The sequence below is a fragment of the Rhamphochromis sp. 'chilingali' genome (assembly GCF_963969265.1).
Source record: "Rhamphochromis sp. 'chilingali' genome assembly, chromosome: 9".
NCBI classification, from domain to species: domain Eukaryota; kingdom Metazoa; phylum Chordata; class Actinopteri; order Cichliformes; family Cichlidae; genus Rhamphochromis; species Rhamphochromis sp. 'chilingali'.
In genome coordinates, this window is record NC_137936.1 from 25039897 (window position 1) to 25053015 (window position 13119).

The 13119-nt window shown below is 39.8% G+C and overlaps 1 protein-coding gene across 7 annotated transcripts in view; it reads right to left on the reverse strand.

The window, feature by feature from the left end:
- cadpsb (Ca2+-dependent activator protein for secretion b) overlaps positions 1-13119 on the reverse strand; it is a 66459-nt gene that overhangs the window by 20195 nt on the left and 33145 nt on the right. For all 7 annotated transcript variants that reach the window (XM_080891516.1, XM_080891515.1, XM_080891514.1 and 4 more), the window contains exons 7-16: positions 9633-9744; positions 8637-8776; positions 8150-8216; positions 7707-7815; positions 7392-7604; positions 1860-1996; positions 1572-1759; positions 700-801; positions 537-600; positions 316-439 (exon numbers count right to left, since the gene is read on the reverse strand). In XM_080891516.1, the coding sequence (XP_080747642.1) occupies positions 316-439; positions 537-600; positions 700-801; positions 1572-1759; positions 1860-1996; positions 7392-7604; positions 7707-7815; positions 8150-8216; positions 8637-8776; positions 9633-9744 (1256 nt within the window). The remainder of the gene's footprint in view (positions 1-315; positions 440-536; positions 601-699; positions 802-1571; positions 1760-1859; positions 1997-7391; positions 7605-7706; positions 7816-8149; positions 8217-8636; positions 8777-9632; positions 9745-13119) is intronic.

Sequence of the window (13119 nt, forward strand, 5' to 3'; positions counted from 1 at the left end):
AGAAAGTGACTGTGACAAATCATTTGCCACAAATCATTTGGGATATGGACACAAATATACCATATACCAAGTGAATTTACCATGTGTAAATTAATTGATAACATGACAGGCAGTCTTACAGAAGAAAAAGAACATATGGAGATATACTGATTGTTCACTCTGCCGTTTTCTACCAAACCACTGACTGGGCACTTCAATCTGAGTCTGTAAAACATGACATCTTCATGATCAGTAGGAATGTTTAGCAGATGCATAGCATTTGTACCCTGATACCAGCAGTCATTATGTGACAGTGAATTGTGTTGTTCTGGTTACCTTCAATTTTAGCATAGTCTTTAATCCGCTGGTAGTTGAGCTGAGCAGCCTGCTCCAAACATTTGCGAATTACCCCTTTAACTTCTTCTGGTGGAACCGGGGTCACAATGTCCTTCATCAGGACCTGCAGGCCACATCGAAGATGACTCACAGAACCTCAATATTTCAGAGGGCACCTTTTTCATTGTTCATAAAATGTTTTTATTTAAGCATTTACTAACCCTCTCCAGCAAAGATAAAGTGGCCTTCAGTGCACCCTCTGGACGACCGAAGGGGAAACAATATCTACAAGGGAAGACCGAAGATTTAATAACAGAGAAAAATACCAATAACCGGGATGTTTTGTGACTTGGTGTAATCTGGTTTTAGTGAGGCGGCAATCACCTGAAATTTACAATCCGGTTTTCCAATATCACACGCAACCGCTCCTTGATGTCTTCAAAGCGCTCCTTCTCATCCACTGTCACTGTAGTCAGCCCGTCTGGCCTATGAAGATCGCACCCACAAACGTTAACCCAGCTGCAACCCCAAAGTCCAACGTATATAACCCTTTATCTAAGCCCCCAAATCTCTGGTTAACAGCTTTCACACCCCAGGGAACTGATTGAGTGATTTTTTTTTCTTTTTCTTGAGTTCCCTCCAGTGTTACACATTGAAAAAATGACCATGTCTCACCTGTTTTCACCTTGAATCAGTGGATTTTTGGACTCCTTTTTCTTTCTAAACTTGAATATGCATGCTCGTTTAGAGGCAGCACGGGGATCTGGGCTTTGGGAGCTCTTTGGGGATTTTAGGACCTCATAGCCCAGTGGGCCCCAGTAACTGATGCCCTCTCTGACTTTAACAGATGCATGGGAGGATGAATAATATGGACAGTAAGAGACTATGGCAACAAAGGACAGAGAGAAAAGAAAAAAAAACAAAGAAAGTGGTAGAAAACAAGGAAATATGTAGAGATATGCAATTGATTAACAACATAACATGAAATTACAGAAAGAAAGGCCAAAAAAATGTACAACAACATAAAAAATTAAGAAAACATAAACATGACAAAAATAATTTGATGGAAACAAAACCTTTCCGTTCTGATCTTATCCTGTGTTAATGCATCTTTAAATTTCTCAACTGCTGCATCCATAGGAGGCATAGCTTTGCCTGACAAAGTGTAATTTGTAACAAATGAAGGTTGAAAGTCATAAAATGTAAATATGTTTATAAATGTCATAATGTTTCATAAAGAAGGACTTAGCGCACACCTGTTCCCATGGACATGAGAGGCACAAAAAGCGAAGCTGTAGTGAAGAAGTGTGGGGTCGATAATGGCCCCATTTTCTGCCCTTTCCAGGAGATCACGCAGGTAACACAGGTGTCTGTGACAACCCCGAACTCCGTTCCTTGCGCAGTATTCATCCAAGACAAACACCTGGCCCGGACTGAACCATCCCTACACCACACAAACACAGACACACAGTGTACTACTTGATAACAACTGACTAAAGAGCACTCACTGTCATTCATGCGACAACGAGCGGAAACAAACTCACCAGGCAGCAGAAGGTGTCGTTGAGCCTGTGGTCCAACGTGAGTCGCTGCATCATCTCAAAAAGCGAGGCGTGGTCAAAGCTACAGGGGTTAGCGGAGATAAATTCATCCATGCCATGTTTCTGAGCTCTGTCAGCGTCTATCCGGCCAAAGGCACAGGGAAAAGCACACGGTTCAGAGGAGACGACATCAGTGAGGCACAGGGCAACAGTCTTCATTACAACACGAGAAACACCAGGGAGGCTTTTTTTTTGGGCTACTTCTAAGGGCAAATTATAAACACTTACAGCTTACATTGTCAACTTGCATTGTGTCAGATAGCGTAAAGAGTTTTCTTGTATTGGTGGATGAGATTCTATCAAACTGAAGCTAAACTCAAAGGGACGAGTGTTTCTACTGTATGTGCATTCATGCATCTAAAGTTTTGCAGGGGAAAAAATCCTAAAAGAGCCAAAAGGTGTTTGGATGAAATGCTGTAAATAATATGTAAAAAAAAATATTAGATCCATTCTTCTTTATGTATTCAATAGATTCTGCCATTCGCGACTGTTGTCACTCAGGTCCTGATAAATATTGACACGTGTGCTAATAAAAAAGGCACAAATATGGCAAAGGAGAAATCATTTGAACATGCTGTAAAAAACAGTTCTAACAAAAGAAAAAAAAAGTTATTTTGAGAAACAAATTCTTAAGATTTGCAGATTTCTCTCTGAATATGGATGCTGAACCTCTACTCGAGCTCTATTGGGTTTTTAATGTTTATCTTGCTACAGTGCTTTTGCCACTAACCTTCTCTGTAACAAGAGGACTTTTCAAAATGTTAAACCTGCTCCCTAAGTGAAGAAAGACATTAGTAACATTAAACAATGACAAAATGAAAAACATGGAATGGAAGTAATGTAAAAATGGGTGTTGAAACCATTAGTGGGATAATCTTTTTTTTCTACCCTCTAAACCAAAACAGTCATTTCTTGTTCTGCAGATATTAAAGCTGTCAAAGAGAAAAATGGAAAAAATGATGGGGACGAAGATGTTTCAAAATAGATAAGAGGCACAGCCATGTCCTCTGTGTGAGTGACAGGTGTCATGTCCGAGAGACACTGACATGAGTGATGATGATTTTGGGGGGTGGGTGAGGGAAGCGGAGACCTGATCGTGGTAGAGCAGGAAAATATTGAATAAAGCACAAGTGACATCTATCAACCTCCAGGTCAGTGAAGGGGGAAGAGGGGAAGGGTTTAATGTGGGTGCTAAAACTTAGCTGAAGTTTGCCAAAAAAGGAACCTGAAGGAAGGTACATTTTAGCAAATTTTTAATCCAATCTGAGAAAGAAAACCTGTAAGACAACAAGTAAAATGTGGACAATAAAACAGGGAAACAGAGCGAAGAGGAGAGGAGGGACAAGACAGGTGCAGTAAGTTATCATGTATAAAGGTAACGCTATGAAAGAAGACAGTGAACGGCGTTACAGATGAGTGGAGCGTTGGTTAAGAGATGATGACAGGATGAAAAAGGATCTGGTTGGTCAGAAAATCTTTCAATTTGACAATAACATGGTGGAAAGTGGTGACAAAGAAAACACTGTGGCAGACAAAAAAGGAAGTGAGGCGTTGAGAAAACATCCAAAGAGTGAGCACAAGGTGTCAGGTGTTGGACTATGAGACACAGAGAGTGGGCTACATTTCCTTTAGTTGGAATAAAAATGGAGTTTAAGTCCAGAAAACACTCAATGCTATAGTAACATTACTATAACTCTCAAGATAAAATAACCAAATTGCCAAAGTAAATATGAGAGTACTTTTGCATACATTTATAAATGATTACATGCTGGAGAACAGTGTGACTTTTCGTAAAGCTTTTAATTATGTCATGCACATCTGCAGACCCATTTTCAAATTTGCAATTTTGATAATTTTTTTTATGCATTCCTCTTTTTTTCCCTTCTCTACGCATTTGCAAGTTGACAATACTTGAATATGTTGCAGTGTATTCATGATCTCTACAGAGCACACTAACAGGCATACCACTACCGGAGAACTCTAATAGGGTAGCAATACAATTTTGGTGCAAGTACATGGGTAAATAGCATGAAGCCGACAGAGGCAAAACTGTATCATTCTCTGGGAGATGGGGGAAATGAATGAAAACTCCTGTATTTGTACAAAAGTATGGACACATGACACAGGTGTTCTCCTATTCAGGCAAACAAGGGCAGTCAAAAGAAATCAAATGAGATTGCTCCTTTCTGGAGGTGTAGTTACCGGTCTAGCCTCTATCTACAGGCCCATCTACTGTAGGAGGAAGGAGTGGGAGTCCGGAGTATTTTATCATAAGACGGGGCGGCATTAGCTACTCCTTGTCTTTGGCATTCAGAATACTCCGCGTACATATTTGCCAACTCTCGTCAAGAAAAGTTCAAAGAAAAAGAATTAAAAGCAATTGAGCCCTCTGAAGTAAAGCATAATTAACATAAACACTTTGGGGAAACAACTGCATACACAGGCTGTCATCGTAATTTATCCATATCTCTATCTTTAAAGAAACACATGTAAACATTAGTCTTTTAAAGTTTCGTCTGTGAATCGGGTTGTTTGCAGCTCTTGATTTTGATAAGACATTTACACTAAATATTCTTGGTAATACAAAACTATGAAATCATTTCTTCATGAATAGCACGTCGCATTTTAGCCTGATATCGCTTTACTCTGAGGGGTCCTTCCACCAATAAGAATAAAGAGAGAAGGCAATTATGCAGAAACAACTATGATATCAACTTTAACTATTATTGAGCCAAATAATAATTCCTAAGAATAAAATACATGCATCCTATATTGGCACGAATGGATGCTTATACTTTCATCCTCAGAGCTGAGGTTGTTAAAAACAAAAAGTCATCAACTAATATCTAAGACATGAAGCGAGACGTGAAAAAAAAGGAGAAGAAGGAAAGAAGAGAGAAAAGGACGTTGCATTTGTCAGATAATCGGCGGGGATTATCTGAGCTGTGCCGGCTACAGGGAAGCACTTACCCTTGAGTCCAGCTAGAAGACAGCAGGGTAAGAAGGGACAAACCAGAATAACATAAAGACTAGCAACAAGGCTGGAGGAGAGCAATCACGAGAGACCCTGACCTAGCAGCTGCATTACTTAAGAAGGGTCCAGGCAAAGCATGAAGAAGAAAACACAACTCAAAAACAACAACCTATACCAACATGATAGTTTGTGGGTGGTGGTGTGTGAGTACATGTGAGGATATGTGAACAACAGATGCTGAGGCATATTAGAGAAAGGAAGAGGGAGACAGAAAGCAAGAGAGAGAAAGAGAGAGAGACAGACAGACAGAGACAGAGGAAGGAGACAGAGCTTACGATCCTCATCACTCTACTGCAGTTTACTCTTGGTTATGGACAGCTACTTAAAGAGTTAAGAGCTACACAGTAAGTACTGTCCCTTTGTTTGATTACAGAGCAAACACAAGGCTTACTCTTAAAAGGGACACTGGCAAACACAAACACCTACATTATAAAGGAAACTGTAAAAGGTGGCCCGAATCGTTTTTAGAAGAAAAAGAGACTATGAAGGTGCTGGATGAAATGAAGGTCAGGTTTTTATCACCAACCTCTTACAATTATAGCAACAAATTTAAGCACACTTTAAAGGTGCACTCTACTCGTTTTGCAAGTAATTGTTGTCACTACTGCACTTTACTGTCTGATTCTAATTGCCTTTTATTGCGCTTGATATTTCCGCTATAGCCAGAAATGGAAGCTTTTCTGCAATGATGTAATTCTTTTTCTACAATTTCCACAAGTCCATCTGTTTTTGAACAAATAAAAAAAAAACAAAAAAACGCACCGAGTCGATAGAAACGCCTCACGAGAGAAATTGTCTTCTGTGTTCTGGAGGAGCTGAGTCAGGTCAAGAAAACAACCCTTTTAATATTACAGTCAAGGACAGACGACAAGATATGGGGTTTTCTTTTTTAAATAAAGGCCTTTGATCGGATGTCCTCACACTCTATCATATTTATTTGCAGTATTATGTCAGAAAGCTGTTGCACAGACTAAACCTGTGTTATTTAACATTTTATTGATGTGCACTAAAGCTGCAGAACCTTCATAGCACTCTTCTTTTCCATCCTTTCACTGCAGCAGAGTCAGGAGGGCTGTGTATGTTATGGTCCCAGTGCCATTCAAGACCACCAGGGGGTGAAACATGTACGCGTGGTGTGCCACAATGTTTCAGGGAGGGGAAGGAGGTCTGTGCCACTGTGAGAGGCTTTGAATGGCAACAGCTGGCATCAGAGGAGTCAACTAACCACAAGAACGATCACATACTGGACAAAAAAACCGATGGAGAAACAACATAGAATCTCATGTGACAGGATTTGCATTGAGTGACCCAATTCATGTCTTCTGATACTTTTATAAAAGAGTGGAGTAAACTTGGGGCTTTTCACTTTTGAATAGTATTATTGCAACCCTGAGGTTGTTTTTTTTGTATTTGTATTTAAAGCCAATTAAATTTACATAATTATTCTAAGAAAAAAAAAATCTCATTACAATTGAAAAAGAAATTATTCTCAGCCCAAAGAGTCAAAAGATGCACACAAAAAAGTCGTGTTTGGTTCTGAATAGCAGGATCTATTATTGTGAATTGTTAAGCAGCATGTGAGTTTACATTTAGTAAGTAAATAAGCTTTGTGTTAGTGTTCTCATGGGCAAATTTAAGGTAGTTTAAACCTTTGCACAAGAATAATAAGAACTTAGTGATTATGACTCACTGCATATTAGTAACCACTTGAATAAATACAGATGTTGCTTCTAGATTTTATAGTTACAAAAATATATATTTTTCCCTTCTTTAATGAGGAGGGAGGGGACATAAGAGACGGTCAGAATAGAAGGTGATAGAGATGCCACACTACTGTAGACAGTCTTACCTTCACTTTGCTACCTGACCTGTGGACTGCTTAGAAGTGCAAGTACAGTGACAAATTGGTTAAAATTTTCAACATGAGGACCATCTGAGAAACTGTCTCAGAATAACAGCTGCCCTCGCAGCAGCCATCTAGAGTTGGCAACTGTATTAAAACAGGGCTATGGTTCGGACAAGAGCAGCACACCCTGGCACTGTCAGTCTGAATTCAACCCCAGTAGGCTTGAATGTTCAAATCTTATGTATGGTGACCTATTTAATCTTCATAAAATCTTTGCACGCCATGGCCTACTTCTGTATGATAAGGTCTTTTTTAGGTTGGTTGTTCCTTGAGAACAGACTGATGAAATAGCATGGAATCGCACCTTTACACACTGTGGGAGTGGTGACAATGAGTGGAAGTCCATCAGATGCTGGAGGGATCTGTGAGAGATAAATGCATGTGCGTGCGTGCTTGTGTGTTAGTTCTATCAGCACGTATTGTGACTGCAGTGTGGAGCGCATGGCGTGAGACAGTTATGGGTTAGAGCTTTCGCTGCTTTGTGGATGAAAACTGCTATTGCTTGGGTGATTATGTTGTGTTTTGGGCTACTTACAGAACTGAGAAATGGGAGCATCCATTTGGGCTGAGGCACCCCCTTTGGAATTTAGTTTCTGGACCTGAGTGGGTGGGACAGGCTTGTGGGACTGGCCAGTGGCGCGATACATGGCCTGGACCCACAGGATGCGGTCCTGCTCGTCGTCGCTGGCAAAGATCACAGTGTCGCCTTCCTTCACAGCATTGAAGAAAGCCCTGCCACCATCTAAGCCTAATAACGCAAAGCTGGGGATCAGCTGGTAGATATTTACATTGTGTGTGTCTTTTGTTTATGTGTGTGTGAGTATAGGTATGTCCTGGTGTGTATCCTCACCTGGCTGGGGATCACTGTAGTCCACAGTATATCCGTCCAGCTGCAAAAGCTCTTGTGGTTCTGACTTTTTCTCTCGGTAGCTGCACATCGCAAACGTATACTGACTCACCTGTAAAAAGAAAAAAATTGCAGTCAAATGAGTCACAAATAAAATCTTTCTATACAATCTTTAAGCTAGTGATTCTCAAACTGTGACCAGGCCCAACTAGTGAGGAATAAGACCAAATAAACTACTATTTAATTGTTATTAGCGGTTAAAAAATGTGGGATGTAGGATGTTAAAGCTTTTGGGGTTGTAAACTGGGACATGCTAGTTTTATATAAAACAACGACACGGACTCCTGAGTGACATGTGCTCTATATTGATTGGGTAGGCTTACAGGAACCTTTAAGCCAAAACCCGAAACACTGCAATGATCTTAAAAACATGTTTTGTTTTTTACCTGCACGAGGACAAAGAAACGCTTCTTCCAGCGCTTCCAAACATTCTTCCCAAAAGCCCACAGATACCTGTCAAAACATTGTTCACACATGATGACAAAACACAGTAAAGCTGTCATAAAGAACACAAATGCTAACTCCATCTGAAGCGGAGTTTTTTATATTTGATCTTAAGTTATGTGGATTTGCTACATAATAACGAAAAAATAGAAATTAGAAGTTGAAATTCTTAAGAAGTGCACTTTAACTGTTACATGAATAAAATGTGATTAATGCCAAACGCTTTGCATGTGTTAGCATCTTCTAAAATGATTAAATGAAACTACACATTGGCATCCACCAGGGGGAGTAATGCACTTCACAGTACTTTTCCATGGTAGGTGAGTAGAAATGAGGCCAAGGAGCTCAGAGTTGGAGTTCTATAGGAAAGATGTGGAATATAAAAATAAGAACACCACTGCACGTGCTGCTTGACAGTGGGTCGCTTACCCGCAGTGTTTCATGTTCTGTGGTTTGTCCATACGTATGGCCAGTTTGATCTTGAGATCTTGGTCAGGGCAGGCCTTGGTCACAGTCATTTTGTGGAGTTCTGACTGTTTGGGGCTGTTAGGAGTTGGGTGGAGGACAACCTGCACTCGCAGAAAAGTAGATCATTAAATAAAAGAAATTATACATGACCAGGTGGTAAATCTTTGATCTGTACAACACTGAGCAGTGTCAATCAGTCTGCTTGCATGCATTAGTGATTTTGTGGTGTGTTTGCTTTTCAAAAGAAATTTAAAAAAAGGTAGCGAGGAAGAAGAACTGTGCTTTGCTCTCCCTCCCCGAAGAGGGGGGTCTAATCTCTCTTTGCTGAGTTAAAGAGCTTTGAGGAAGCCTGCCAACTCTGCTGCAGTGGGAGATCAAAGAACCAAGGTCACTGCCACTACAGGGACGTCTGAGGCGCCGCTGCCCCGACGCAAACCAGCAACACCACCTTCCTTAACTACCTGTCACATTTACACGACAGGAAAAAGCAGGGTAAAGAAGCGATTCATGTTTCTGCTTTGTTCACGTTTGAGTCATGTTTGAGTAATGCTCAAAGGCTGGAAGTCTCTTGTTAGGAATGAGGCAAGAATTTTTTATCAGTCTACTCTCAACAGATGTGCAGCAGTCAAATTCAGATACAGCACAATGTGAAAATTTCAAAATGTGAGAGCCGTTTGTACTTTCAAAGGAGCTCATGGAAAAAAATAAAAATAAAAAAAAATACTGGAACTAGAGCAAAATAACAAAACCCTATTTATAAATCGCAGTCATGTGACGGGACCCTGGAGACTCTTTTGAGCGTATTACAATCAGAATGATGCACAGCTACATAAATAAAACTGCTTTGAGTGACTGTGCATGTATTTCTATAATCAAAACACAAGTTTGCACTATTTTCATCGCTATGTCAACATCAGAGTGTTAGTGCGCTAATAAAACAATAAGCAGAAATGTTACCCGGCCCAGTTCTTTGTCTTCCAGTGCCAGCACCCCTGTACTCTCTGTAAACAGCTTCACCTTGACAGCAGGCAAAGGGTGTGTAGTGGTGAAGTCACCTTGGGTCCCCCAGCTGAAACAGACAACAAAAAGCACTCCAGAGGTTAGTTTCCATGACACCACGGTGAGTCCATGTTCCCATCAATTGTCATTTTTAATTGCTAGTCAGTCTGGGAGACAGATTTCACCTTAGTTGCAGTATTTTATATGTAAATTACACCGAAAATGTCAGTAAACAATTTCAAATTCAAATTAAACCGTTTTCAGATGCTTTTTGGTTTAATCAAATAAATTCAGCTGAGCCTCCTGGGACTGAAGCATACAATGCAATGTTTATGCACACAAACACTCCAATCTTTTGTATCACAGGAGAAAGATAGAGGTGGTCTGATTGAAGGAATTAAAAAAAACAACGATTACGGCAAAGACTGGAGTAGTCTGGTCACAATGAAAGTTGCATACTTGAAACACAAAGAAAGAAAGAAAGAAAAAACAATTAAATTTACTTCAGTATCTACTGGTATCAAAGGTGTCATTTAGTTATTACCATTTCTACCAGGACAGTAAGTAAACTGACTACATATTAGCCCTAGACACTGACAGCATGTGATTTCCAGCATTCTCCACGTTTCATGGGTGTGCAACATTTGCAAAATGTGCACAGCAGCCAGGCAAATACTTTCACGCACACTTACAGCCATCACAGCCACACACTAACATGCCATTAGTGTAGTAGCTACTCACTGTAAGTGAAGACACAAAGTTCACCAAAGTAAACTGCAAAGGAATCACCAGACAAACATTTGTAACAACAAACCTAATTAGACCCTTAAATCACCCTCACCCAGCTGAACATGGACAAAGAAGCAACAAAGGCAAAGGGACTTCAGCGATCCAGAGCTTATAGGCAGCCATGAGCCAGCAGCCTCAGTGTGAGCTGTACAAGGATCAAAGCAGTTTCAAGGTATCTGCTGATACTTATACACATACTGGAAAATTAAGAAAATTTAAAAAAAAAGTCTGACATCTGTTTTGTTGCATAAATTCATTGCTCCTGCTATTGTTTGCTAAGCTAAAATATGTGAGATAAAGGTGGCTGTACAGCAACTCATCTTCATTTAATAGAATAAAATAGAGCAGAATAGAATAGAATAGAATAGAATAGAATAGAATAGAATAGAATAGAATAGAATAGAATAGGACTTTTTTAATCTCTTGGGGAAGTCCCCTCAGGGACATCTTTCCCAAAGCATAGCACTATATTTTCAGTTGTTTTATTGAGAAAATAAGTTATTGCATTAAGAGAAATTAGATGTTGTTTTGCATATGTTGTCATTTACAGCAAAGAAAGGCAAAAATGACTATTGACAGGTCACACTTAGGAAAGTTGGGAATCGGCTAAGAAAATATCCTAATACAAAGAGTGTTTTAAAACAGTAAGTATAGTTGAGGTTAACGCAGCGCACTACATCTTAGTGTATATATCTATATATATGTAGTTTCCCATGTAGGCTTGAAACTCATTACTATTTGCAAATATGTTCAATTTACTAGCAAGGCACCATTTATCAATAGACTATGTAAGATCTAGGTCTGAGACTGTGCTTAGGGAAAGGCCTCACTGGTCAGATACCCCTGGTACCAAACTGAGAAAGAAAGAAACAGGTTGAGGCAGGTTGGGGTAAATGAAAAGTAATATACATGTAAGTATGGCTCTATTTCTGAACTTCTAAGTAACTATATCCAACTAAAACTGGTTAGTGTTGTGCATATATGCCCTAGAAGCCTACAGATGGATGTCCGGGTGTTGGAGGATCCGAAATAGCAGGAAGCAGTCCAGAGCGGCAAAAGCAGCTTGAAGCGATGTGGGATTTTGCAGTGTTACTGTGAGGGTGTGTTTGGTACAGTATATGATGTGAGGAGTGAGAGTGAAGTCTTACAGCTCACTTCTGAAATAGCTCAGAGCTTTTGCTTCATTAGATATCTGTCAGTGACTCAACATATTTGCCTTAGGCTATGGCACTAGGATACTTCACCTGTATGTATCGTTTAATATAATAATTAGGCACCATGTTTTGACAGGTAAGGTAATGTATGAGACTGTATATCTGATTCTGCAGAATTAGTTTTGAAATGTTTAGTTTAAACTGCCATTCATGAGTGTGGCAGTGTTTACAAAAATATTAAAATAAGCTATCATTTAACAGCAAGCCATTAATATCAAACTGGAATCTCACCAGCTATGCTATGCACAAGCAAGAAGAATGACAAGAAACTAAGCGGTTTGTTGCAATCATAGGATACAACATATATAAGCCTCTGTTATCTCTCATTGTCATCTATAGCTGCTAACGTGCCAAAGCTGCCTCATGAAGCTTTAGCAATACAACATGAATGCCACGCTCTAAGTTCTCACTCTGCAGCAAGACACGACAAACATGGTGTCAGTTTCCAGTCTAGAAAAGGATTTTTTTCTTGTAAGCATTTCTAACATTCATAATTAATTGCCGCTTTATGTACACAAAGATGTTGCAGACACAGCATGTAGAGGAAGAGAAGAAGAGCTGGTGACTGACAGTGAGGAGTGACTGTGAGCTGTGTTGATTTCAGATGGAACCATTGTACCAGCATGAAGGTGACCTTGTGGCTTATTCTAAGGTCTATTAATGGACGTGCAAGCGCTACCCTCCTGCAATTTTTTCCTACAAAATATGATACAACTATGTGCTTGCTCAAATGGGTCAAATGAAAAAAATCTGAGTTACAAAATTACGAGAGAATTAAATGAATGTCAAAACATTTATCGGCTCATCCGAGTTAAATCAGAACCACGATAGTCAGTTCAATGTCAGTCTGAGCACATGGCTGCTGAACACATCCAATTATTGTATGCAAATATCCTGCAGCAGTCTGTACATTAACACATTTATCTCATATAGGTCTTTGCAATGTTTTTTGTGTATACTTGTTTGTGCTGCATATAAGCAACCGCACACGGTTGTGTTTTAGTCACTACAATAATTTCTGGGAGGCTTACCCTAACCTAAAAGCAACTTTAATGTGTGGGTTCCTCACAATAGCTGTAAATAGCTTTATGTCCCCACAACATATGGAATATGCTGGAATACACACACACACACACACACACACACACACACACACACACACACACACACGCACACACACACACACACACACACACACACACACACACACACACATTACCCTTGCCTTGTTCTCCTCTAATCCGTCCCCTCATTCATGTCCTTCCGTCTCTCTTCATAAAATGGTTCTTAAATTAAGGAGATCAGAGGAAGACATTTGGGCCTTAAAATAGCTCAAATTTGCATGAATGTTTCATGGACATTTATCTTGTATCTTGTACTGTGCAGTACTGGTTAATTAGAGGAAAAAGGGTAGATATATTTAGCAGCAGATATATTTTTCA